We start from the raw sequence: 26499 nt of genomic DNA on the forward strand, positions 1-26499 counted from the left end.
GTACAGTATTGTCTTTATGTATTGTTACATGTTACAGTTTATAATGTTGCTAATATGCATCAATCGTTTTATTAAATTTGGTTGTAATGAAAGACATCCATAAAAATGTAACAGAAATCATTATTGCATAGGAGTTTAGTTTGATGTGTAGGCTCTGATGTAACCCGTTTTAAGAGCCGCGAACCGAACGTCCACTTCCTTCCGGTTCGTTGGGGTTAAGATAAGCTAGATAAGAGCATGATAAAAATTAAAAAATATTTTATTTTTTATATTGTGGAGATTTCTTTGCGTACCACCACAGGGAGCCCACGTACCACCGGTGGTACGCGTACCATAGTTTGAGAACCACTGCTCTAAATCATAAAGAAGAAGAGAGTGCGTCCATGCCTCTCGCTGTTGTTTATTTTCTTCTCAGTCATTCTGTAATCTCTGTGTTTTCTTGTATTTAACAAACTGCAGCAGTATAAGATATGTCCTTCGCTCTTCCAGTGTGGCTCGCGGTCCAGGAGGAGCTCCTCGGAAACGGCGGAGCGGACTTCGGGGCTCCGAGCTGTTTTGATGAGTTTGACGACGAAGCTTTGTTCCAGGAGTTCAACCTCAGCAGACCCTGCATCAGTTTCATCCTGGACGCTGCGCGCATCCGCATAAAGAAGTTGGCTCTGAAGAACCCAAGATCAGAGCCTCCCCTTATGAGACGGACACATTCAGCCGTTTTGTCAACACCTTGGGGTACACATCTGTGGTGAGCCAGATCATATGTGACTCTGACGGAAACATACTGAGTGTCGAAAAGTGTTGTGTAGGCAGCACGTTTGAGCAGGAGCTGTGGGAGTCGTCTTTCAAAGGGAGGGAAATGGAGGAGGAAATACACGGACCTTTTTGGGTTATTGGTAAGATATTAAACCATACACAAGAAAACATTTTTTACAAGTAACTTTTATAATTTATTCTGAGCAAGTCATATTACAACATAAAACACATACTATGCCCCTTACATCCTTTGAATAGAACCCTACATAACAGCTGTGCAGTTCTTCATATACAGTATTTACAATGTCATCTGTGTTTCAGAGATTGCGCATTTTTCTTCATTACATTTTAACAAACACTCATTTCTAGTTTGGTGATTGATGTTTCTCGTATTTATTTTATTTTTTTCTAATAAAAAATATTTCATGTCTTGTACAAGTTGAGATCATCGTTTCTGAATGTAATTTTAAAACATTCTTCTGTCCTCAGGAGTGTTTTTCACCCACATGATAGTCATTCTAATATTACACATTAAAGAGGTGACAAGAAAACAAATTCAAATCTTAAGTGTGCTATCCATTTACAGTAAATATACAACATAAACTTTTGTCATTTAAAATTTCAAACCAAACTTTGCATGTAGGATTTGACATTAGCTTTTAAATGAGTTGCACAAAAGACAACAATATAGTTAAGTGTTGCTACTTTTGTGAAACTGCAGGAGTGCAGTGGCATTGGCATACATCATGTACTCATTCTCATATATGTCCTCTGCAGTCCTCTCGTTTTGCTGCAGACTGTCCATGATGCACTGGTGCAAGAAAACATACTGGGACTGAAAAAAAGGGAAACAACAACAGCTGGTCATTTTAGAAGCACAGCTTTTTGTGAAGGTGCTATAACCACAAAGTAATCTGCCTCTCTCCTTATGTGCTTTTTTTTTTTTTTACCAGTGTTCAGTTGTTAACCACAATCCACTACATGCCTTTGTAGTGGAAAATTATGTAAATAAACATTAGTAAACTTTAGTAAAGTGTTGCCTTCATTATCTTGATTGAAAATGTACACAATAATGTTTGTGTAAGAATGGGGGAGGGGGTAAAGCTTATATGGGGCTAGGTTATAAATGTAACCTTACCTGAGTTGCTAACAAAGGAAGTGGTATCTGAGCCTGAAACAACACAAATATATTTACCTCTGTTTGCACCATGTGTGGTCGACTCAGCCTCATCTTGTGCACGAAAGCGTTGATGCCAACGGCCCTCTCTTTCTCAAGCTGCTGAAGCATGACATCCAGGGCAATAATGGTGCCTGTCCTCCCTACTCCGGTACTGAAACAAAGACCAGGTGTGTTCATCATCAGGTAGTCCAGATGGTACAAAGTAGATACTTAACTTCATGTCACTCACAACTTATATTGAAATTATGTTACAGAAGCTGTCAAATACAATAATAAATAGTTGTATTAAGATATTCAGATGAGTGGATTTTTAGTCATGAAAATAAACTCTCATTTTGTACCTGCAGTGGACCACAGTAGGTGCTCCAGTCCCTTCTCTCTCTATGTGCTGTCTCACCAGTCCTCTGAATCGGATCAGGACCTCTGTGCCCTGTGGAACTCCATGATCAGGCCAGGCGGTGAAGTGAAAATGTTTCACTGTGCGTTCCTCTGAGCTGTTCTTCTGTCAAGGAGAATTGCATGGAGGAATTAAAGTACTGAAAGTCTACGTTGTGGACCAATACAACAATAATAGAATATAAATTAAAATGGTCAAACATCCTCCTCTAGAAGGTCAAATGTGCATCCAACCTATTAAGTTCCATCACAAATATTTCACCCATGTTCCGTACATGTTTTACTGTAAATTCCCTTAATATCCAGAAAAGCTCCTTCTGCTCATATCTGATGGTGACCACCAGCTCTCCATACATGTGAGGTTTGCTGTCTCCAGGCCAGTATTGTTCACACTTAGTCTAGGAAAAGGATGCATACAAAAACAAATAAGGGTCATGAAGTCGTTTTAAGGTTTATGCAACAAAAGACCGAAACAATTTGTGCACAGTTGCGCACATAAATTTGAACTATCTGAAAACACGTCAGCCACAAAAAGCAGATCATTTACAACCGCTCACGACATTTTAATTTCACCTAGAATAAAATTGGGTTTTAAGTTATTCTGAAAAATACCAGAGGACCCACCTTTCCGCTCTCTTTGCAGTTGGTTACCATGACAATACCTTTCACTCTCTGTTCCCAGATCATTCTCCAGAAATCATTGACTGTGGAGGGCAGAGGGCCCTGAGTGGCAATGTACTCTCTGCTGCTGTTGTAGCCCTGAGGAGGAAGTGTCGAAGCTAATTCTGTAAATCATTCAGTACACAATAATAAAAAATAACAAAAATGTATTTTTATGCCTACAAATCACATGAAGTCTTCATACATTGATTGAATCCGACTGAAGGTGTACAGATGTTTTTTGCAACTTGTAGTACTTACAGGCATGTAATTGGCATTAATGTAGCCAGATGTTTCATTGGCATCTGATGAAGTGAGCTTCACCCGACACCAGTCGTCTAGGATGATGTAAAATAACAGAAGATGGTTTAAATGCAACAAACCACAACAAAGTCAAACACCCACAACAAGAATGAGTCAGTGGATCTGAATAATTTTACGAGTCTTGCTGGTGCTTGGCTTACATGGCAGGACGTTGTTGAAGCGATTCTTCGGTTTGTTGTCAAGAAGATTAGCTTCCTTACGTGTCTGCTCTGTACCAACAGGCATGAGGCTCTGCATGAAAGTTGGCATTATAAACAGGGAGTTTTACTGCCTTACCGAAAGAGTGAGAAGAAGAACCAGCAACAATAAGCTTCTTTTATATACCTCATATTCCTGGCTGAAACCTCTGTTGTCATCCACACTTAACTGGTAGAAGTGGTCTGGAAACTTTTCCACAGGAACAGTTCTGGAAGAAGCATGTGAAAAGTAGAATCTGTTTCACTTTGTGTACCTAATGGAAGGTAAGATAACTGACATACACAAATAATACATCAATCTTAAATACAACGTATTTCAACCCAGTAGTTCTCTCTGAAATTCATTTTATACGAGACCTAATTCTCTCTTTAGCCACATTAGAGGACAGTGACAGAGTTGTTAACATTAGGAGGAGATGATGACACACAAACTTACTTAGGCTTTTCATCCTTTTGTTTGGGACCACCAATGAATGTTTTGTTTCTCCTGTTGGAGGAAGAAATGATGCTCAGTCATACAGCCTGATTTAGTACAGTTCAGACAGAGATTCATTTTTCTATAGTCACCAAGGCAGAGCCAACCTGATAATATCTGGTCTTTTCAACAGAATGAATGCAGCCATACAGACCAGAACAGCAAAAAGTAGCACACCCATTACAGACCCTGCAATGACTCCTGCAAAGAGCAAAGTCGGGATTGAATAATAGTAACAGAAGTCAGACACAGCAGAGCAGCTTTTATAACATCAAAGTGATGTAGTCTTCATTTTCCAGTTAGGGTTAAACAAGAGTCATACCAAAGAGCAAAATAACGAGAAAAACGTGAGAATGAAACAAACTGAAAGTTGTGATTTTATACAGAGAAACATACTCCACTTACCCCTCGGATCAGTTTGACATGAAAAAACAAAAGGTGTAGAACTCCTTAAATCTCCAGACAGTGCTGCAACGGACACCTTATATGTTTTGGCAGGTTTGAATCCAAGTATTTGGACTTGATGTTCCTCCGTGTCATTCACTATGTGAGTTTTCTCCGCCACGTTCACCTCCACTGCGGTCCACAATCCAGCTGGTCTGTTCCAGCTGATATGTACTGAATATCCAGCCGCCAAGTACTCACAGTGAGCACTTAAATCTGGAGGAGCTTCAAGAGACAATTGGAAAGATTTACTTTCAGTACAATCAAATCAACACATTATCAACCCATTGTACAAATTAAAAATTTCAAACACAAAAAAATAGATCTATGCATCTCTTTACAAAAGAGTAACATATGTAATAAAGGGTATTTTTCTCTAGTGTCTTGATCTTGTTTCCAGAAACAAGAAAAAGAACAATCACATGAAATGACAGGACGGCTTTCACTATCAATATGCTCTAAATGAAACATACTGTATTTACATCTTTAATATATTTACTTTTTTTTTTTTTACACAATTCCTGTGCAGACACAGAGAAAAATGAACATAGTTAATGTAAAAATAGAGATCAGGGGGCGCTGCTAGCCGAGTGGTTAGTGCGTGTGGGCGGCCCAGGTTCGAATTAGACCTGTGGCTCCTTTCGTTCCCCATTTCTGACTCTAGCCACTGTCCTATCTATAAATAAAGGCCCAAAAAGCCCCAAAAATAAACCTTTAAAATAATAGAGATGTATACTTACTGATCGTCAGTGTGTGTTTACACTGTTCAAAGGTTCTGGATTGTTTTTCATATACCAGAAATAGCTTGTAGGTCGCTCCAGGGTAAAGGCCAGTAAACGACACAGTGCTACCTTTGGGACTGACATGACTGTGTGATTTGTTAGATGCCGTTGCATTTGAGAACAAGCCTTCAACCGTTCCTGTGATCGATGAGTTCGTAACTTTCCAGTCTACAGCTGCACAGTCTATGGCTGAAATGAAAGACAAAATCATTTCAGAGCATTACCTTCAGCTGTTTAAGCCTGCATAAAATAACATTTAAAAGAACCCTAACTCAGGTTTTCAAGAACCAGCACATGTAGGTACTTTTTATTCACAGAACCAAATCTATAACAATAGTTGTGTATTTACTTGTCACTGTGAAGTCTTCAAAAGCAGAGCTGTCGTGTTCAAAGAACTTTGTGGTCACCCTGAATGTATACTCTGTGCCAGGCTTGAGATGGAGGATTTTTTTTAACACCACATCCTCGAGTACTTCTGGATGGTGATCTTCCCCATTTATCTGGAGAGTGTAGGTCCAGTCTTTCCTCACATTCTCCCACACAAGGGTTATTCTGTCCACAGAGCGTTCAGTCACGTTCACTAAAGCCACTGGGGAGGGAACTGATAAAAGAAAAGATTTCACTCATCTTCAGTAAAAAAGAAAAAAGTGGATCTCTGGTCACAGACTTGAGTCAACACATTGAAGACAGATTAATTCACTGTCGATCTTTCTATCTTCTTCCATTTTCAAACACAACGGGCTGACTGAAATCATCTCATGCCCCACTTGAGAGCTCTCAGTTTTTGTGTCTCTCTGAAACACTGAAGATTATCTTATTTCCATTAAAGCTCCTTTCAGGAACTTTAGTGTTGAGTGTTTTGGCAATCCCTGTGGACAAAATGATACTTCTTATCTCTGACTTTGTCCTGTGAATGTGTACGTAGTCTTTTCTGAGGTAAAATCTCATCATCTCACTTTGTTTGACACCTACCCCATGACAGCGGTTAAAAAATATCTCAGAAAAAAATCAGTTTTCTGGTTGATGATCTTGTGTGATTTTTGTGGGTCTCATAGAGGCATCAGTATTAATTTCAACCTGTTTAAAACCATCTATAATCTCCTCGAGGGAGCTTTAAAATATTTCACTCAAGGATTTCATCTGCTTCAGATATAAAGTGCACGCATTTTCTATGTCACATAGAGCTAAAGTATACAGAGAAAATGAAATAGACATATGAAACAACTTTCAAAAATATAAACAGCCACATTAAGGAATAGGTAAAAGTTTAATAAGTGGATATAAAGTTACCCAGCTTGCTCTTGTTGTAAGTCTATACAAAGACATGGAACACTTACCCGTGGCTGCAGTGTAGTTAAGTCCGCTGCTTCTGACATCATGAAACAGAGCAAAGAGACTGAAATCATATTTAGTCCCGCTCATAAGTCCAATGATTGTTTTGGTCACAAACTCTTCTTTTGATGCTGTGACGTTTTCCTCAAGTTGATTGTGCACAAGTACATAGTTGAGGATGTTTTCCACTTTTTTCCAGCGCAGAGTAATGCTGGTCTCATTTTGTTCAACTGATTTAAGTTCTTCTGTGTTTGGAGGCGCTGGGGTAAAAACAATATGGAGAAGAAACTGTAATGAAATCTAATTTATGACAATAATAGGATATAAAAAATAATTTTTTCTTCTTTTTACTGAAAAACATGTTGGCTATATTAAAGTGTTATTAACAGTTTAAATGTTGTTAGAATATGGGCATATTGTAAGAAAACAATTATTTACCAGTGACCGCTGAGATGTTTACTCCACTGCTTCGGACATTTTCAAACACAGTGAAGAGAGTGAAGTGGTATATAGTCATACTGGTGAGATTTGAAACTGTTACTAGATTTCCCTCTGATGCAGGGATGTGTATCTCAAATTCATCAAACACAAGTGTATAATCGAGCATGTCATTAACTTTGGTCCACTGCAGAGTGATGCTGGTCTCATTTTGTCCAACTAGTGTTATCGCTTCTGTGTTAGGAGGGGCTAGGAAGTAAAGAAACACGAGAAAGGAACACATTTAGAGAAAAAAAAGGTCATGTCAGAATGTGACAAACTAAATAAGAGAACAAAGTCTTTACCCCCGATTTTATAAGTCACTGTCACATATATTCAGAGAGAAACACCCTCTGTTACATGGAAACCCAGATTTGATATAACTGAGTTCTCACCAGGATTTTGAAGGTTTTTTACAAAGTAAAACATCTTACCTGTGACTGCAGACACTCTTACTCCACTGCTTTGGACATTTTCAAACACTGCAAACAGACTGAACTGGTATTTAGTCCCACTTGTAAGACCAGAGATTGTGTATTGCTCTGAAACTAGTCCCTCAGCTGCAACGTTTATCTCCATTTCATGATACTTAAGTTTATAATTGAGGATGCCATTAACTTTTTCCCACTGCAGAGTGATGCTGGTCTCGTTTTGTTGCACTGATTTGAAGTCCCCTGGGTTGGGAGGAGCTAGGGTGTCCAAAGAAATGGAGAAGAAACTGTTACAACAGCTTAAATTTGACTTAAGGAATGGTTATCTCTCGCTTAATGTTTTTCAAAAACACAAGTTGCATTCAAACTAATATATCAGCAACAGCAGCTAATAAAAACCTGCATTTAATTCCAAGATTTTATAAGCATAAGCAAAAAAGCAAAGTACATCCACCTCTTACAAAGAAACTTGAATTCAACTTATATGTGTAAAGTGTGCTGTTTTAGCTCCAGTTATAAATATTCTCTTACCAGTGAATGCAATGATGTGTACTCCTCTGCTTGTGGTATTTTTAAACACAGTGAAGAGGGTGAAGTTGTACTCGGTCATATTTGTGAGACCTGAGATGTTCCTTTTCACTGGGTTTTCATCTAACACGGTGAATGGTTCCTCATTTGAACCATACTTAATTAGATAGTCATTGTTTTCCACTTTCTCCCACTGTAGAGTTATACTCATCTCAGTTTCCTCAATGGACTTGAAATTGTCTGCGTTACGAGGCCCTAGGATACAAATATAAGTTTGTTAGCCCTCCTGAATCTATACAATCATCTTGTCTCATTGGCCATTGAAAGTTGAATTCCACAAATATATATATAGAAAAGAATAGAAGAAGAAGAATACTTGAGTCACAATGTTTACAGTTGTAAACCAAAGGTTACTTACGGGTGAACGTTTCAACTGATTTTCCACTGCTGTTGAGTCCATCTGATGTAGTGATGACAGTGAAATGATATACTGTCCCAGCTGTCAGATTAGAGACCTCCTTTACAACAGCTTGCTCTCCATTGGTTTGATTGATATATTTCTCCTTGGCACCGTCTTTGTCGTCATATTTTAGGAAATATGTCGGGATGTTGTTGACTTTGTTCCACATCAGAGTTATACTTGTCTCATCTTGAATCTTCACGGTAACTTCCTCTACATCATCAGGGGCTGAACAAAAATCAAGTTTTTACAAGAGTAAAACAGTAAGAAGACTTCATTAACCATCGTTCTTCACAGTTATGGTGCTATGGTGTAATTCACAAACGTCTGCTTGATTACAAGCAAACAGACATGTCAACAAAGATAAGGGACAGCAGCTCAGACTTACATTTAATTGTAGTTGAAATTGTTGTCGGTGTCGGGGCTGTTGTTGTTGTCGTGGCTGTTGTCTGTGTCGGGGCTGTTGTCTGTGTCGGGGCTGTTGTTGTTGTCGTGGCTGTTGTCTGTGTCGGGGCTGTTGTTGTTGTCGTGGCTGTTGTCTGTGTCGGGGCTGTTGTTCTTGTCGTGGCTGTTGTCTGTGTCGGGGCTGTTGTTGTTGTCGTGGCTGTTGTTGTTGTCATGGCTGTTGTCTGTGTCGGGGCTGTTGTTGTTGTCGTGGCTGTTGTTGTTGTCGTGGCTGTTGTCTGTGTCGGGGCTGTTGTTGTTGTCGTGGCTGTTGTCTGTGTCGGGGCTGTTGTTGTTGTCGTGGCTGTTGTTGTTGTCGTGGCTGTTGTCTGTGTCGGGGCTGTTGTTGTTGTCGTGGCTGTTGTTGTTGTCGTGGCTGTTGTCTGTGTCGGGGCTGTTGTTGTTGTCGTGGCTGTTGTCGGTGTCGTGGCTGTTGTTGTTGTCGTGGCTGTTGTTGTTGTCGTGGCTGTTGTCTGTGTCGGGGCTGTTGTTGTTGTCGTGGCTGTTGTCTGTGTCGGGGCTGTTGTTGTTGTCGTGGCTGTTGTCTGTGTCGGGGCTGTTGTTGTTGTCATGGCTGTTGTCTGTGTCGGGGCTGTTGTTGTTGTCATGGCTGTTGTCTGTGTCGGGGCTGTTGTTGTTGTCGTGGCTGTTGTTGTTGTCGTGGCTGTTGTCTGTGTCGGGGCTGTTGTTGTTGTCGTGGCTGTTGTTGTTGTCGTGGCTGTTGTCTGTGTCGGGGCTGTTGTTGTTGTCGGGGCTGTTGTTGTTGTCGTGGCTGTTGTCTGTGTCGGGGCTGTTGTTGTTGTCGTGGCTGTTGTCTGTGTCGGGGCTGTTGTCGGTGTCGTGGCTGTTGTTGTTGTCGTGGCTGTTGTTGTTGTCGTGGCTGTTGTCTGTGTCGGGGCTGTTGTTGTTGTCGTGGCTGTTGTCTGTGTCGGGGCTGTTGTTGTTGTCGTGGCTGTTGTCTGTGTCGGGGCTGTTGTTGTTGTCATGGCTGTTGTCTGTGTCGGGGCTGTTGTTGTTGTCATGGCTGTTGTCTGTGTCGGGGCTGTTGTTGTTGTCGTGGCTGTTGTTGTTGTCGTGGCTGTTGTCTGTGTCGGGGCTGTTGTTGTTGTCGTGGCTGTTGTTGTTGTCGTGGCTGTTGTCTGTGTCGGGGCTGTTGTTGTTGTCGTGGCTGTTGTCTGTGTCGGGGCTGTTGTCGGTGTCGTGGCTGTTGTTGTTGTCGTGGCTGTTGTTGTTGTCGTGGCTGTTGTTGTTGTCGTGGCTGTTGTCTGTGTCGGGGCTGTTGTTGTTGTCGTGGCTGTTGTCTGTGTCGGGGCTGTTGTTGTTGTCGTGGCTGTTGTCTGTGTCGGGGCTGTTGTTGTTGTCGTGGCTGTTGTTGTTGTCGTGGCTGTTGTCTGTGTCTGGGCTGTTGTTGTTGTCGTGGCTGTTGTCTGTGTCGTGGCTGTTGTCGGAGTCGTGGCTGTTGTCAGAGTTGCTACTGGTGATGACGTTGTGTTGGAATCTGTGACACACTGAAAATAGAGATTCATAGTGTGAAAAAGCCAAAGTGTAACAGAGCAATCTATAAAGTTAAGAGAACTGCAATTTAATCTGAGCATCTTCATAAATATACTTTAATCTTATCGATATCATTTTGTATCTATCATACATTTAACAGCAGCCTGACACAGATGTTTAGAAAAACTCTTTTTACAAGTGTGTTACTCTATTTTTAAATCCAGACTGTATACAAGAGACCCTAATGCACATATTTCACAGAAATTGTTACATATTTGAATGGGTCTACCTCTAAATCCAGTGGGAAAAGATGACTACTGCTGAGAAAGAACAATTTCTCATTTGAATATTTCACAATCTGAAAAGGTTCTTCATTCTCAGGTTATGCAAGTCTTGGGTTTTTTTTGTGCATACTTATATTTCAAATCTTGTAATTCCACAGTCTAATCTTCATTATGATGCATATCATGCTTTAAATCTTAACTGTGGTTTAGACTCTACAGTTTCTTTTGTTGAGGGGAAACCGTCTCTTCACTAAACATTCACTACTTGATCGCTATCAAAGCAGGTTAAAAAAAAAAAATCTTACCCAAAGCAGACACAGGAAGAAGCCCAGCAGCAACTTGTCTGAGATGATTTTGAAGAAAAACGGCTTCATCATTTTGAAGGTAAGCGAAGATTATTAACTTTTTCAATTTGTTTTTTTGTCCCAAGATAAACTTCAAGTTTCTATTTTCAGTACTTTCACTGATGTGTTGACAAAATACAACAACACGTAAGTCTTGTAAAAAATGCCTTCATGCCTGGGCTGAAGCCGTCCAATATTAATTTTATTCCAAAGGTGTTGACTTTTAATTCTCAATCATGTCCTCCCTCTGTAATCTCTGCCCCGCCTGTTACTTCCTTATTAACGGTCAAAGTGTCTCAGTTGAGCATTTTTATTGCTGATAATTACTTTATATTGGCTGAATTTCTATCCCTCCCACTTTCAGGTTAATTGTTGACGGGCTTTTCATGCATACAATTCAACCTTTTTAAAAACATGATTATTTTAATGATTTCTTTGTCAAATCACTGTCTTTTCTCTTCAGATGGGGGGGGGGGGGGCTCACAGCACATTAGATTTGCTTTCTTTGCACTGTCATCAGGGGCAGAGATTAGGTTGACTAAGCAATTAAAAATGTTGATAACGTTTCTTGTTACTTGTAGCTCCAGCCTTGTGTGCTCGTAGCACAATAAAGCAATATGTAATGGGCTTTTTGGCATATTTGAATTCACGACTGCATGAGAAAAAATATTTTATAAGACTTTGGTGTTAGTGAAATCTTGGTCAGAAAAAAAAATACTTTGGAGTTAAAATAGATTACAAGTATTAACAAAATGACCACACCCACACACACACACACATGCACACGAGAATAATGAAAACTTAAAACAAGATTAAATGAAAAAATCATATCTCGTGTCCCATTCGTGTAGTTATGAGAAATCTACGTATCTTTGTGTGTGTGTTTATATACGTGTTCTAAAGGAAAAAATATATATGTAGGTAACACAAATGTGCATCATAACATATACAATATACGATGTCCCTTTTGCAATAGCAATAAATCTTAAAACTTTAGTAAGTACATACATGAAACTAGATCAAGTAAATATGAGCAAACTTACTCTTTTCTGCATTAACCCACGAACATATAACTTGAATGTCCAGGCTGCTCCTCTTATGCTCTGCTCTGCAGCATGGAAACCACATGCTTTCTACGGTACGAGCTCATGAGGTCTGAGCAGGCTTGTTAACTCTAGTCAGGCTTTCTCACAGTAGCACAATACAATGTTACACCCAAATGTTTTATTTACTTTTACATACTCTATTAATCCTCCTGTGTCATTGAGAGACATGCTTCTCACACAGATAGGACCGAATTACACACATGCACAAACAGGTTCTATATGGCCATGCATTAATTGAGAGATGTCAGAGTTGGGCTAATACACAGAGAGCGTGCCAGAGCTATTGGGAGGGTTGATGCTATGCTCAGAGGCACATTGGCAGTACTAAGGAAGTGACATGGCACCTCTCCAAATTCCAAGCTTTGGTTTGCAGGGACTTAATAAAGAGCAATCGATCAATGTGAACACTTGTGTACCGATTTGTAGTTGTGGAAATGCTGTTTTTTTTTCCAGGTACAGGCAGATCCCAGTCTCTTCTCCTCCAGTGGTTCAAAATGTAGTACTGTTGTTGCTGATACAACGGTTATCCTGTTTTGATCAGAGTTATCAAACCATCCTGCTGCTTTTTCACTTTGGTCATCTCAGTAAGTTCCTCTCGTCTCTGACCCGTATCAGAAAGAAGGTTCAACAAATTCTCAGGCTGTTTTTGTCTACTACAGTACTTGCGTACTGATTTCTCTGGCCAAGAATTCAGTAGATCATCAGACCATTTTTCTCACTGACTGTTTCCCACAATGCAAAGCGCCAGGTCAAAGATTGAAAAGACGGAGAGCAACGGCTATCTTATAGAAAATACACAAAGCAGACAATTTAACCAGATATCGCAATCTCTCCTGCTCTGTATACCTATCGAAATAATTAATTTAACTGATTCTATAGGATTCTGTTAAAGATGACTGATGAGTCAAAAACTTGGCATTTCAGAAACTGATGTGGACGCCACTGATGTTTGCCTGGATGCACAGTTTCTGGTGGTCTGCGAAAAAAATTGAAAATCTTCATTTGTCCCTGTGATGGCCAGAGCCACACAGGGGTAATATCACTCACCTCATTAGTTGTTCACCAGCACATGTTTATTTAGCAGTCAAAAATACAAACAGCTTACACACTTAAGTTGCTTTATTATAACCCCTATATCTCATTGTGATTGGTCTGTTTTTTTAATTCATACCTTAGTTTTCATCTTGTTGATTTAAAGTTATATTAAGTTGACCTCTTTTATAGGCCTAGTTCTGATAATTTGGTTTGTAAACTCGGTTTTCTATTTTTTGGTAAAATAGAAACCCACCTTTTCTTTAAACTTACTCCTGTCTCTTGTGCCTTACTGTTTGGTCCCTAACAATTGGTGGCAGTGGTGGGATCATTCAGTGAAAAACAAAGGATTTTTTTTGTTTTCTACCCTGTTCCCCCTGAAAAAAGGACAAATGCATCATGGCGGGAAAGTGAATACCCAGGAAAGGCAAGCCAGCGATGAAGAGGAAGACAGTGGCACTTCTGGGGTGGTAGGAAGCACTGAGGGTGAAGGTAAGGAGCCAACTCTGTCAGACCTGATGTCCATTCTCCAGGCCCACATGGGTCAGTAAGAGGCCCGGGAGGCTAAGCATAATGAGCTAACTGCAAGGCAGTGCTTTAACATCAGTTTCAGCTTCTGCACTTAGAAGTTCAGGCCAGAACAACTCCAGTACCTGATCCTCAGTTTCCAGACTCTGACCCATCAAATGTGGAGGCTCCATTGACTACCATGCACTATCCTTCCACCCAAGCTGAGGCCCCTGCAGGTCCTTTTCACTCACACTATGAGCCCAGGTTGGATAAATTGTCTGATAACGACTACTTTGAATACTTCCTCGTCACATTTGAACGTATTGCTGTAGCATGCCGATGGCAGAGAGCTGATTGGGTTTTTCATTTAACGCCACTCCTTACGGGCAAGGCTAGAGGTGCTTATGTGCATATGAAATTGATGACTCTCTTAATTATGAAAGGGTAAAGTCTGCCATTCTTGCTAAAAATGACATTAACCCCGAGACTTACAGGCAAAGATTCCGCTCCCTGGACGTCAACCCTGATGAGAGCCTTGATGATTTGTTTGTGAGGCTCAAGGAGCTCTTTGGGAAATGGATCCAGCCAAAAGACTAAAGCATCCGGGCAGTATGTGAAATGACCAGCCAGCTAGCAGGCCAACAAAACCCTCTAGCAAAGAGCTAATTTGTTATCTATGTGGACTTGGAAGGCCATTGTTACGCCGCCACACAAACCCACAGCCAAATGCTATCCTTGAGCCTGACTCTAAGGCCAGTGAGCCCGTAACTTAATGCCTCTCCTTACGTGTTGCGTAAATGTGAAGGTGTATCCTGCCTTACCTGAATGTGTGTGCAACTGTCCTGTCTGTTTGAGGGGTGCATGTAGGTGACTCACTGCCAAGCTCACTCGGACAGCCAGATCCACGTATTCACTTGGGTACGAGCTCCTCCGCCAGCCCTCTCTTTCATATCAGTTTAGTTCATGTGCCTCGTGGAGTCTCTTCGACTCAAAACCAATTTCCGCTGGCTCCTCCGCAGGTGCTGCTAATGAAGGTTACAGAGACAGAGCCACCACACCCCCCCCTCAGGTGTGTCATCAGTACTGACCCTGCTTCTCCTCCTACCAACCACACCTACCACTAAAGACACTGAAGTGAATCCCCCTAACGCATCATCATAACATCCCTCCCCCCATAAAAAAAAAAAAAAAAAACACTACTAAATTGTGACATCAACCATTTTTTCTTCATATTTTCTCCCATGTTTTGTTTTTCCACAAAGACTTGCAACTCGACTTGGACTTTAACACCAATGAATCGTGACTCCACTTGGACTTGAGTTAATGACTCAAAAAACTTGAGTGTTATTTAAGGGACTTATTATTTCCGCGATGTGCAAAACATGAATGGAATCACAGAGTTTGACATTGAAAATATGATCAACTGTGCACAAAATATCGTGGGATTTACCTCATCATGGTTGTGATTTTAAAAAATATATTTTTTTAAGAATAGGCTAAATAAAATAATTCAGTGAATGGTGTAAACAGATTTTTACTCTGTTAAAATGTTGTTTCGTTTGGGGAAGAGAGCTAATGACTTGTTTAGGACTCGAAATTTAAAGTTAAGGACTTTTGACTCGACTTGGGACTTGCCTGTCATTACTTGGGACTTGACTCGGGACTTGAAACTTAAGACTTACTTGTGACTTGCAAAGCAATTACTTTGTCCCACCTCTGCTGTATACTATTGGATAGACTTGAGAATTACTTTGGCATCTCAGGACAAGTTCTAGAGTGGTTAAAGTCCTACCTATCAGAAAGATTTCAATGTGTTTTTTATGACAACATAACGGCACGGGGTTTCACAGGGGTCTGTTCTGGGTCCATTGCTGTTTTCTATCTACCTATCCCCATTGGGTCAGATATTGCATTCTTGCCATAAAAAATAACAACACCTAAATAGTACAGACTTTATTGCACAGCATCAGCTGGTCTCAAACTGTCAAAGATTAGAACAGTTTTTGGTTCCAGTGTTTGTCCTTCAAGGGTCAACATTTACAACTTCTTTGCTTCCTGAAACAGACAGCACACCTGCTACACTCACAACCTCCTCAGCGATTCCTTTACTTGGTGGGTTTCTGGTACTAGAGACTTTGAGGAAGTTAGCAATGATGAGTTTCTGTCTGGCCTTTAATGCCTCAGGGTTGATATCTGGCTCTGCACGTTGCTTGCCAGGATGCAGGGGCTCGATTTGACCAGCGTCAGATGGTGGAGGCACGGAGAACTTTTTAGCGATGTTGTGCAGGACACTGCACGCCTTGATAATATTGGACTTTTTGGCCAAAGAGTTTTCTTGTGCAAAACCAAGTTGATTTAAACACCTGAAGCGCCTCTTCATGGAGCCGAGCGTTGTTCGCATGACGTCGTGGATCTTTGTGTGGGCCTCGTTGAAGCTGGTCTCGCTGTCATTTGCAGGTTCTGCCACAGGAGTCAGGACATGTTTGCTTAAGTTGTAGCCTTTCCCTGCTTTAAGAAAGACAAGAAAGAGAATGAAATTAATCTAACATCTGGACAACAAAACCCTAATACATATAAAGAACCTTAAAATGTAATGAAGAAAAATGTGCAATCTCTGAAACACAGATGACATTGTAAATACTTTATATGAAGAACTGCACAGCTGTTATGTAGGGTTCTATTCAAAGGATGTAAGGGGCATAGTATGTGTTTTATGTTGTAATATGACTTACTCAGAATAAATTATAAAAGTTACTTGTAAAAAATGTTTTCTTGTGTATGGTTTAATATCTTACCAATAACCCAAAAAGGTCCGTGTATTTCCTCCTCCATTTCCCTCCCTTTGAAAGACGACTCCCACAGCTCCTGCTCAAACGTGCTGCCTACACAACACTTTTCGACACTCAGTATGTTTCCGTCAGAGTCACATATGATCTGGCTCACCACAGATGTGTACCCCAAGGTGTTGACAAAACCCCTGAATGTGTCCGTCTCATAAGGGGAGGCTCTGATCTTGAAGTGAGCCGCGCCAAGGACGCCCAGCACATTGGGGATCCTACATAATTTCTCTGTCTTGAACGCGACCTTCTTTTTGGCCTCATGGGTTAGTGGGAAAGAGATGAACTGGTCGGACATGCCTGCGATGACTCCGGATACAGTGCTCATGATCGCGAGACAGTCCGTCTGACACTGTCCGACCCTCTGCAGGACACAGGGTGAGGAGACTCCGTGTGCGTAATAGTTCAACGCCACCATAACCATCTCGTCCACGGACAGCGTTGGGTTCTTCAGAGCCAACGTTTTCATGCGGATGCGCGCAGCGTCCAGGATGAAACTGATGCAGGGTCTGCTGAGGTTGAACACCTGGAACAAAGCTTCATCGTCAAACTCATCAAAACAGCTCGGAGCCCCGAAGTCCGCTCCGCCGTTTCCGAGGAGCTCCTCCTGGACCGCGAGCCACACTGGAAGAGCGAAGGACATATCTTATACTGCTGCAGTTTGTTAAATACAAGAAAACACAGAGATTACAGAATGACTGAGAAGAAAATAAACAACAGCGAGAGGCATGGACGCACTCTCTTCTTCTTTATGATTTAGAGAGTACTCAAAGCTTTACTATATCGCCACCCAGTGGACAGGATTACCAACTACAAACTGAACGCTAAAAGAAATAAAATTAGAAACATCATTCCGTAATTGAACTTGTAATTGAAAATGTACTTTAGTTGGAAAGTATTTTAGGAGAAATAAAAAGCACATACAATTGACTCAACTTAAATAAAATAACGTAATTTCCTGTCAACATTTAAATTACAGCAGTATACTCAGTTTGCAGATAATCGTGATGTTCATTAATATTTTGTCATTTTACTCTCAGCCAATTCCATATCGTCTAGCCTTATCCTATCAAACTCTTCCTGCCTCATAATCGTCAACCAGCCTTTTGGTTATTTGACTTAATGATTTAAAATATTGTTATAGCAGCCACCTTCAAAAAAATAAATAAATATTCATTTACAGTTCCATCCATATCTCTCCTGTCATTTTGGATATTTTAAGCACAGAAGTCTTACAGAGGATAGGAAATGCTAATTATAAAAAAACAAGTCATTATTGTAGGAAACCATGGTCTCTGTAAACCAAAATCTGTTAAATGACCTCTTGAGGAATTTAAGTTGGAAGAAACAAAACAGATTCGTAACAAGGTGATTTAAAAAATACATTAACTGTGTTGTGTTGCAGGTTAAACACATCAAATACATCCATATTACTGAGAATTGTCAAATATATAACATTACAGGAAAATAAAACGGGCAGACACAACAAATTCAACAGATGTTTAATATAAAAATATAGATTGTTTATTTCATAAGAAAGCCTGAAAAAATAAAAGTGTGTAATGTAGTGAGTATACAGTCTTCATATGCTACATTTCTTAGACGATGCACATCATTTAGCTCATTACAAATCTGTTAAGCATCAGATCATGGTCTAGGAGAAATAAATAAATCATACACTCATAAAAGAAAAGGTTAAAAAAAAAAAAAAAAAAAAAAAGACCTCATCAGTTGAACCAATAGTCAGCTTCTGTTTGTTACAGCCTGGGTGATAAATAAAACATTTGGTTGACTTCGCTAAGGGAAACATCTTTAATAGGTGGTATTCCCCCCTTCCGACAGTCATCATTCCTCTGTCCTCGAGCGTACACATCTGTGGAAAAAGAAAAAAACATTGAAGGGTGTTAGGGTCAGGAAGATATAACTCCAATCATCATTAAAGTGCCTTCTCATGTAGGCGCACATGATGTGTCAGTTTGACTTCACAGTAAGGCACTGTAGTATGTACACAGGTGTGTAGTCTATGGCAACATCCTGACCTGTAATGTTGTCTATAGAGTCGAGTGGAGCTGTGTTGTTCATGTTCACTCCAAACAGCAACACAAAACAGATCATCAATGCAACCAACAGATAGATCGGCACAGCAAGGGCCCAATATCTACACCAGAGGAAAAGTTCAGTTAAGCATATCAGAAACGTTCAGTAATGTATGCGCCACGCCTTTTCATTGAACAGTCAAGTACAGGAGCGTGTCATTAGATAACCCTCTTTTATCAACCATCTTATCCTGATTACTTTCAGCTTACTTTTGAGGCCAGTAAGTGAGACCTACAGAATGAAGCCACTCTTCTGGTACGAATGCCCACAGGCAGTACAGAACTGTGGAGACAAGGAGATGTCATGTTAACGGGCATCTTTTGCTTAAATATCAGCTACACAGTTTGATACCAGGAAAACAAATGATAACACACACACACACACACACAAACACACACACTAGCCACACTCAGTAGACTAGCCTATTAGACTATTATACTATTTATTACCCCCTTAAATATATAGTGATCAGTCGAAGAGGCAAAATAATTAAAAACACTTTTAAAATCACTTTTATCGTACACTTCAACTTCTTTGGATTATTGAGCAGCAAGTATGTCAATGTGTGTGTGTGTGTGTGTGTGTGTGTGTGTGTGTGTGTGTGTGTGTGTGTGTGTGTGTGGGGGGGGACATTATAGTTTCCCAGAGTAATGTAATGACCTCAGGAATCAGAATTGGTTTTAATTGTTTACAGCATCTGTACACGTGGAAGTATAACGTGGACTGAAATATTATTAGGAAAAGTTAAATTGCAGCTGTAATTGTAATCCTGGAAAAGTGAAAATACAAATGTGACTCACAGAAGCCAAACTGTGAGCCGAGGAAGAGAACAAACCCGGAAATGGCCCTCTCAGGCAGGGGAGAGGGAGTGTTTTCCACCATGACCTGAAAGCACAACAACAAACAAAACAACAACAGAGATAAAGGTACAGTGTAGAGGTAACACACTTCCATTATACAGAGAGTCCGACATACAATTACCTCGAGCTACGTACCTTTAAATCTGTATTAGTTTGATAAATTGAACAGCTCCTGGTTTTTAAGACACTCAATAATCTCTTTCAGATATTTGCCTCCCACCCGACCGCACTGCTACTTTTTTTTAACAAAGATGTCCTTTAAACATGCGACGCTATAAATTCAACACAAATGTATCCGAGAGACTGAGACTAAAAGATTACGTTTAAAAAAAAAAAATCAGGTGAATTTCTAACAAAAAACACTTCCTATCTTTCCCACAGCAGCAGGTGACACTCTAGTCCTACATGAAATGCGCTCCCGTGTGCAATGTCTCCCATAAAGTAGTTCCGCATTTGGATTAAGAAGCAAAACACTCGGTGGAATATTGTGTTTACAGCACATTAATGCGTGATGTCAACTTTTGTATGTATGAAAACAAAATGACATAATAAAACAGTCCGGCGGCTTGCTTCGCGTCTGACTTGAGTGAACACGTGTACGTAACGGATGTTGTGATGTATGTTTTCTGTCGGACACATTCGGCTGCTGCACATCTCGGAAATACACATTTCAGCATGGCTTCGCAGCACCCGAGCTGTACCGTGGAGCATTTTCTTTCAGTAGTTTAGAGAGACATGCGAGCAAATAACTTAGCTGGTGCGCCCATTCGGTGAACTTACTCCGGGGAGACATTTCCAGGTGAGACCGTTTTGTACTGTTACGTTGTGACGTCACCTTGCAGCCCTGAGAGTTCAGCCGATCCAGCGTGGCTGAGGACTCACACTGTGAACAGGTAGCGAAAGGTGTTTCTAAAAAAGAAAAAAAATGTCAACGATGAAGACGAAGAAAACACACTCTCCTGCTAAAACGCAACAAACCACATCCACAGCGAAAATAAAAAAGAAAAACTGGATAAAAGAAAAGTTTAAAAAGAGAAAACCTCCACCCAAGAGTCAAGAAAAAGCGAAACCCCAGCAAATATCACCTCCAGGAGATGCACAACAGTTCTCTGCCAACTGGAAGGCATTGCAGGAGGTTTGTCAACTAATTCATTTTCTCTCTAGCTTGATAACAAGTTTACTTTTTTTTTTTTTAAATGTCTTTATATAAGATTCAGTCATATCCAGCAGATCCTGAGGATTGTTTACAACTGTGCTTACCTTTTCCACAGATTTTGAAGGCGTCCGAACCAGAGAAGAAGCAGCCTGTGACACCAAAACAGAACGGTGCCCTGCAAAATAATAAGCAGGCCAAACATAATTTCTCTAAAAGTGCGTCAAAGAACAATGTCCCTCCCAGGCAGACAGACACACAGAAAACAGTGACGCACAAATCTGTTCCTAACAATGCTGTCTCCAAGGATACTGCGGTGACCTCAAAGGTTCCTGCTATTTCAGAGACAGGACGGTCTGCTGCTCCAAAAAGGAAGAAGGACAGTGGGAAGTCAAACAGTGCGCCAGCAGCCAAGAAGAAGAAATCTGTGGTTGAAGAGACTAAACCCACAGAGTGAGTATACTGCACGACTTACTGCGGATATTAAGCTCAAGGAGAATTGTGGATGCTACTTGATATTTGTCCTGTGCTGTTTGTAGAGAGGACCTTTGGTTCGATGATGTCGACCCAGACGACATAGAGGCGACAGTGGGAGCAGAGGCAGCGGAGATCATGAGGAGGAAACAGGGAATTCAGAAGAGCAGGGACACAGAGAGTGCCCTGGTCAAGGAGAAAGCCTTTGAGGGGTGAGTGAAGGCAACAGAAGTGTCCTTTTTTTTTTTTAACTCCACTAATCGGCTTCAAGAAGTTCATACTGATTCATGTGTAATGACAGATTAAGAGGTACTTTAATGTAACACAGATATGTTTATTTAATACTTTGCCCGATAGTCATGCATCTGTGATAATTAAGCTGTTAACTGATTATTCCAACACAACTTGAATGCAGCATTTGCTGTGGTTTAGACAGCATTATGTGTTGAGTGGAAGATGCTCCATGCTTTTGATTTTAAAGGACTCACCTGCTGTTTTTTTTAATTATTTTTCTACAGTAGCACTGTAAACACTGTCTGTTAAATAGAAGGAGACCTTAGAAACTGGAAACACAGCATAACAGCGAGCATTGCTTTCCCCTAAAGGTTACGTCATCTGCATATCAGCAACTCTAAAGCTATTATTGACTATTAGGAACTCCAGGAAGTCAATAGTCACTAGATCAAGTCTTTTTAGCTAAGCTAACCGGCTAGTTAATGTATCCCTTTATTTTATAGGCATATGTGGGAATGGCAAAAGCATTTTGTTATAACTTAGAACATCTGCTTTTTCTATTACAACAAAGCTAATGCATTAATAATAATGCTAAAAAATAATAAAATATATTTGTCTTTTTTTGACAGTGATCTTTTTGTCTTTTTCTTCCTGTCAATGAAGCGTGTGAATACAAATCTGACCATGCAGCTGCTTTGAATGCATGAATGTGTCACAGCTGTAACTCTGCCGGCAGTTTGACATTTTAGTTGACCGTCCTCATTTTTAACCCTTTCTGCCACTCGCCAGCCTCACCCGAGCTGTGGCCATCGATTGTGAGATGGTGGGCGTCGGCCTTGACGGAGAGGACAGCATCTTGGCCCGTGTGTCCCTCGTGAACCAGTTTGGAAAATGCATCTATGACAAATTTGTGAAACCCACAGAGAAGGTGACGGACTACAGGACAGCTGTCAGCGGCGTCAGACCAGAGGACATCCGAGACGGTGAGACAAGGCAGAAGTAGTAAACTAAAAACTAAATGAGAAACTGAAACAAGATGTAACTACTTACTTTTTTTTTACCATAATGTTTGTCTCATTATAGGAGAGGATGTACGGACTGTGCAGAGGGAGGTTGCTGAGATCTTGCAAGGCAGAATAGTGGTTGGACATGCCATACACAATGACCTAAAGGTAGAGTGGTTATAATATCTCGGATGGAACTTGAATGATTTTTAAAATATTTAAGATTAACAAATATTAAACCCGTTTCAGATTTTGCTCTTGGATCATCCGAAAAAGAAAATCCGAGACACTCAGAAGTACAAACCTTTTAAGAAGACTGTCAAGGTACTTCTACTTTTAAGTCGACTAAGCATGTTTACAATGATTCCTTTTAAAGAACCGAGAGAGTCCTTAATTCAGACCTCAGTATCAGTGTTGTATAACTTAATTGTTCTCTTCTTCTTTAGAGTGGTCGGCCCTCGCTTAAACTCCTCTGTAGAGAAATACTCAACGTTAAAGTCCAACAGGGTGAACATTCATCAGTAAGTAGTGAACACACCAACCCAAAGCCTCAGTATTTTTTTTTATTTTTTTACGACTGACACAGTTTGCTGTAGAACATCTGGGGCTGATCCACATCTATCTCTCCTAACGTTCACCAGGTTCAGGACGCACAGGCCACCATGAGGCTCTACACGCTGGCCAAAAAACACTGGGAGGCTGAAATTAAAGAGAGTCAGAAAAACAAAAACCCAAACATGAAGAGCGTGAGGAAGCCAAAGTTTCCCAAGAACAAAAGCAAGAAGCACGCGGGATTATGAGTTCAACAAGACGATGGACAGTCTCTGGATCAGAACAGAGGTTACACGATATAGAGGTGCTTCCGTTTGTCCCCCGGAAACAAAAGTGTTGGCATTCCAGGATGTTAAAGATTTTGGTTTTTTTGGACCAATTTCAAAGACTTTATAGCCAGATTTATCTGAAAGCTAAAGTGTTACTTGAACTTTCAGATGTGTCTGGTCTTCCTCCGGTTCAGATAGATTTAAACTCAGCCTGATTCAGGTCAGGCCAATCACAACCTTTTCTCTAACAAGGGGCGGGTTTAAGAAGCATCGAGGCATTTCTTAAACAACCAACGGCTGCAATCGCGTTGACATCAAACTAAGTGAAAAGTAGTTTAAGTTACGTAGGAGTAGTAAGTATTGGTTACTTTTAATTTCATGCCAAACATATGTCTATTATGTTGAACTAGAAGCCATATGAATCGGACCTTGGAAAAAGCTGCTTAGCGTAGGCGCCAACCCCTTCATCACCCATTTCTGTTACTGTGACCAGTTGTAATGTCCTGTGGCATTCATAACACTGTGTGGGGATCAGTAATGACTGAGAGGTTCCTGACTGATTCTCATGAGTCTAAAAAGCTTGCTAAAGAATGACACAAATCCTGGCATGTTCAGGCTGTGACTCACAAACGGACACAAATGTACTAGAGCATCCTTTCAGCCGTTTCCCCCTTTGAATATGTCCAAATATGAACTCCAAATATGTAATTCCCTGCTGTTGGAGGCAGGTGTTCCAATCCCGAGCCATCCAGTTTCCTCCATGGAGGGCTCTTCAGATCTCCAAATCAGTCGCCCACTAACACTCAGCTGCTTGGTTCCTTCGCTCTGGTCCCAGCTTCGTTATATCAACTGTTTGCTCAGATTTCTGGTCTCTCATGTCATGGTTCGTGATCAAACGTTTCCTTGTTGCCTTAAAAGTTGTGTTTTAAAACAGTATGAATAAAGCATGAGATACTCAGTTCTACTTATTACAGTTTCTGTTTAAACAACTCTTCACCATTGATTACGTTTTCTCCAAGTGACTCTATGAATCCCAGTTCGGCCTCAAACTGGATTCTTAATGGAGCAGAGGGATTTGGTTTCCAGAGCAATGCTCACCGAGATGTTTAAATATTTAATTAATGTTTTTTTGTGCATCGCAGTTAGTTCGAATAGGACTTGAGTTTTGTGAGACTTCTTCCAGATGGATCGGTTCTTCCCAAAGCTGAGCAGTTCTCTACCAGGGTTTTCTTGAGTCTTCTTCGTTGCCTGTGTTCGTTCCCTTCTTTATAGTACAATTCCAACCTTGGTGAGAAGACTCTAAAATGAAGTTCTTCAGTGTTTGAGCCTGATTCGGAGGCACTGGAGGCTTCAGAGGAAGAGCTTTCTTTATCTTGGTCAAACGAACACTCACGCAGAGTACCTGTTATCCTTAAATATTGGAAGGCGAACTATGTGTATGTTTTTGATTCTGTGATGTCCTTTACAAAAATGTGATGCATGGTTGACATTACCTACAAAAGTGAAAGTGTCCTGCCAGAGTAAATACACTTTTAATATCATTATTACATCATCAGAACTGAGAATAATTATCTTACACAATCTCACTGTTGCTGTTGATTTTTTGTTTCAGCCATGGTGCTGAAGTAAGGGATTTAGACTCCCTGTGTGCCTGCAGTGTGTCAGTGTGATTTGCTGCTGAGAAGCTGATGCACAGTGTGTCCTGCATAGCAGAAATGTAGCTGCCGCCCTCGGCCTGCAGCCTCAAGGCTCTTACATTCTACTCCACATAGAGCTCAGGCAGATGCTGTGTTGTCCTCTGGCAAAGTAAAAGCAACACAGGGCACGGTGGCGTGACTTCGGACTCGGGGATGGACTCGTGTGGTGTTGTAAGATTTTCTTCTCTGTGTAACACTTGAGTGTTTTGGTACAGCTGTGTCATCCATACTGCAACAGGAAAGCTCAAATGGTCTATCACAGGGTTTAGGAGAGATGGGACTTCAATTAAACATTATACACAGTCAAGATTTCTAAAGAGTTCTGGAAAAAAAGGTGACGTGCAAAGCTGACTCAGCTCTTCATAATTCTTAAAAAAAAAAAAATCTATTCAAGGCAATAAACGTTATCCTACTGTGAATAAAATGTTAACGAAATAATCATATTAGCTATAAATGAGGTTTAGCTATTAATAAGACGGGTTACACTAATTTCTGTATCTGCGTTTGAAGGCTGTTCTTTATCTTAACTTGAAAGAACATCTCGGGATGAGTGGGGGCTTGTTAAAGCGATAAATAATGAAAGCTAAAAGCAGCCTTTTAAGGAGGGAGGCTTAAGAAAAGACTCACTAAACGTACCCCTGCTTCATGAGAAGTAGATTCACACGTGTTCTGGATTGAATAGATGACACGTAAAGCGGACTTACAAGGTGAAGTTTAGCGCTTCTTTTCATCAATCAGTACGAGTTGAAATGATCTGAACCCTACGCTGCATTAAGATGAGCTTCGGTCACTTAACTGGAAACCACCGTGATCTACATTCAGACGAGAGACTTCAACCACGAAAAATGAAAATCTCAAAAACTGAATGGGCAGGAAGGCTTCTAGAAGGATCCCCGCTTGACTGCACTGATCTACTCTTTTATTATTTGTACTGTTTGAAGTTCATCTAAAATCTACGTTAGTCCCCGTACGTTTCCTGAAACTAAAAACTGAACTGCCAGAACAAAATGCAGTTTTTAGTTTCAGTATTTATTTACCTTTAAGTTTAAACAAAACTCTTTGTGTGCAAAGAGGAGATAGAAAATCATTGAAAGACTCATTTAAAAATCAGTGATACGTGAAGATGTCCTACCATGTCATCACAAGTTACACTAGTTCTATTTAACATAAACCATAAAGGTTAGAGATAACATGAGCATTAATATTTACCACTTCCTATCACATCTTTAATTTACCCGTGTGTATGTGAAGCAGGTGTTTTTTATTGTACAAAGCTGGACTCTTGAGAAAAATACACTCACTAATTATACTCAATCACAAAAAGCTCAACTCTTATTGTTTGAGTCTTCAGTTTCATCTCTCCTCCTCTAGATTTTAGAGACGTCAAACTCTTCACTACTCTTCTCTCATTGGTTACTCCAGTGATGATTGCAGCCATACTTGTGCTACTGTTGGGTAGGGTGACATTTTATCATATTCAAAATATAATTTAATGCACAAACAAGATGTTTTAAGTGTAAACTTAACTATTTTTAATTGTCAGATAAGGCACACTCTTGATAACGTTCATGATTTTGGGGATGTGCTGGGTTTAGATTTTTTTAAATAATTACTTAAATGGTTGCATATTAAATAACTGAGGATTGATGGTCAAAACAAGGACTTTAAAGTA

General features: G+C 40.4%; 4 protein-coding genes across 6 annotated transcripts; 1 reads left to right on the forward strand and 3 right to left on the reverse strand.

Annotated features, from left to right (window-relative positions):
- Window positions 1-918: 918 nt before the first annotated feature.
- Window positions 919-11253, reverse strand: LOC109987505 (receptor-type tyrosine-protein phosphatase H-like). 3 transcript variants are annotated; one of them, XM_065949321.1, is made up of 20 exons: window positions 10964-11249; window positions 8825-10388; window positions 8395-8664; window positions 7980-8231; window positions 7452-7706; window positions 6979-7227; window positions 6546-6800; window positions 5558-5809; window positions 5167-5397; window positions 4388-4651; window positions 4090-4183; window positions 3944-3994; window positions 3635-3716; window positions 3451-3541; window positions 3248-3324; window positions 2951-3085; window positions 2602-2724; window positions 2272-2429; window positions 1946-2081; window positions 919-1585 (listed from the first exon to the last, which is right to left on the reverse strand). In XM_065949321.1, exons 1-20 carry the CDS (start codon window positions 11033-11035, stop codon window positions 1442-1444), a joined length of 4755 nt encoding a protein of 1584 aa, XP_065805393.1. In that variant the 5' UTR covers window positions 11036-11249; the 3' UTR covers window positions 919-1441. The 3 variants fall into 3 exon arrangements, with proteins under 3 accessions (XP_065805393.1, XP_065805392.1, XP_065805394.1); XM_065949320.1 differs by having other exon boundaries at window positions 2272-2432; window positions 10964-11247; XM_065949322.1 differs by lacking the exons at window positions 919-1585; window positions 1946-2081; window positions 2272-2429; window positions 2602-2724 and having other exon boundaries at window positions 2978-3111; window positions 10964-11253.
- Window positions 11254-15588: 4335 nt separating this feature from the next.
- LOC109987307 (putative nuclease HARBI1) lies at window positions 15589-17224 on the reverse strand. The gene is made up of 2 exons (XM_020638345.3): window positions 16446-17224; window positions 15589-16158 (listed from the first exon to the last, which is right to left on the reverse strand). Exons 1-2 carry the CDS (start codon window positions 17128-17130, stop codon window positions 15674-15676), a joined length of 1170 nt encoding a protein of 389 aa, XP_020494001.2. The 5' UTR covers window positions 17131-17224; the 3' UTR covers window positions 15589-15673.
- A 749-nt stretch (window positions 17225-17973) lies between these two features.
- pigp (phosphatidylinositol glycan anchor biosynthesis, class P) lies at window positions 17974-19832 on the reverse strand. The gene is made up of 5 exons (XM_020638357.3): window positions 19580-19832; window positions 19385-19469; window positions 18794-18866; window positions 18527-18645; window positions 17974-18360 (listed from the first exon to the last, which is right to left on the reverse strand). The coding sequence occupies exons 2-5, from the start codon at window positions 19464-19466 to the stop codon at window positions 18245-18247; spliced, it is 390 nt and encodes a 129-aa protein (XP_020494013.1). The 5' UTR covers window positions 19467-19469; window positions 19580-19832; the 3' UTR covers window positions 17974-18244.
- Window positions 19833-20081: 249 nt separating this feature from the next.
- On the forward strand, window positions 20082-24098 carry rexo4 (REX4 homolog, 3'-5' exonuclease). The gene is made up of 8 exons (XM_020640002.3): window positions 20082-20579; window positions 20716-21050; window positions 21137-21283; window positions 22095-22288; window positions 22389-22477; window positions 22559-22633; window positions 22756-22830; window positions 22951-24098. The coding sequence occupies exons 1-8, from the start codon at window positions 20370-20372 to the stop codon at window positions 23107-23109; spliced, it is 1284 nt and encodes a 427-aa protein (XP_020495658.2). The 5' UTR covers window positions 20082-20369; the 3' UTR covers window positions 23110-24098.
- The last annotated feature ends 2401 nt before the right edge of the window (window positions 24099-26499 follow it).

This window comes from Labrus bergylta, chromosome 21, assembly GCF_963930695.1.
Source record: "Labrus bergylta chromosome 21, fLabBer1.1, whole genome shotgun sequence".
Classification (NCBI taxonomy): domain Eukaryota; kingdom Metazoa; phylum Chordata; class Actinopteri; order Labriformes; family Labridae; genus Labrus; species Labrus bergylta.

What these genes read in the sequence shown, in the direction of transcription:
- LOC109987505 (XM_065949320.1), bottom strand. Translation starts at nt 11,035, where the DNA reads ATGATGAAGCCGTTTTTCTTCAAAATCATCTCAGACAAGTTGCTGCTG. An exon ending in ATCAGTTGAAACGTTCACCC is followed by an intron (nt 8,232 to 8,394) that starts GTAAGTAACCTT and finishes TTTGTATCCTAG; the next exon opens with GGCCTCGTAACGCAGACAAT. An exon ending in TAAACACACACTGACGATCA is followed by an intron (nt 4,652 to 5,166) that starts GTAAGTATACAT and finishes TGTCTCTTGAAG; the next exon opens with CTCCTCCAGATTTAAGTGCT.
- LOC109987307 (XM_020638345.3), bottom strand. Translation starts at nt 17,130, where the DNA reads ATGTCCTTCGCTCTTCCAGTGTGGCTCGCGGTCCAGGAGGAGCTCCTC. An exon ending in CGGACCTTTTTGGGTTATTG is followed by an intron (nt 16,159 to 16,445) that starts GTAAGATATTAA and finishes TCTTTCTTAAAG; the next exon opens with CAGGGAAAGGCTACAACTTA.
- pigp (XM_020638357.3), bottom strand. Translation starts at nt 19,466, where the DNA reads ATGGTGGAAAACACTCCCTCTCCCCTGCCTGAGAGGGCCATTTCCGGG. An exon ending in CGGCTCACAGTTTGGCTTCT is followed by an intron (nt 18,867 to 19,384) that starts GTGAGTCACATT and finishes TTGTCTCCACAG; the next exon opens with TTCTGTACTGCCTGTGGGCA. An exon ending in CTCTATAGACAACATTACAG is followed by an intron (nt 18,361 to 18,526) that starts GTCAGGATGTTG and finishes CTTTTTCCACAG; the next exon opens with ATGTGTACGCTCGAGGACAG.
- rexo4 (XM_020640002.3), top strand. Translation starts at nt 20,370, where the DNA reads ATGTCAACGATGAAGACGAAGAAAACACACTCTCCTGCTAAAACGCAA. An exon ending in ACTGGAAGGCATTGCAGGAG is followed by an intron (nt 20,580 to 20,715) that starts GTTTGTCAACTA and finishes CCTTTTCCACAG; the next exon opens with ATTTTGAAGGCGTCCGAACC. An exon ending in CTTTTAAGAAGACTGTCAAG is followed by an intron (nt 22,634 to 22,755) that starts GTACTTCTACTT and finishes CTTCTTCTTTAG; the next exon opens with AGTGGTCGGCCCTCGCTTAA.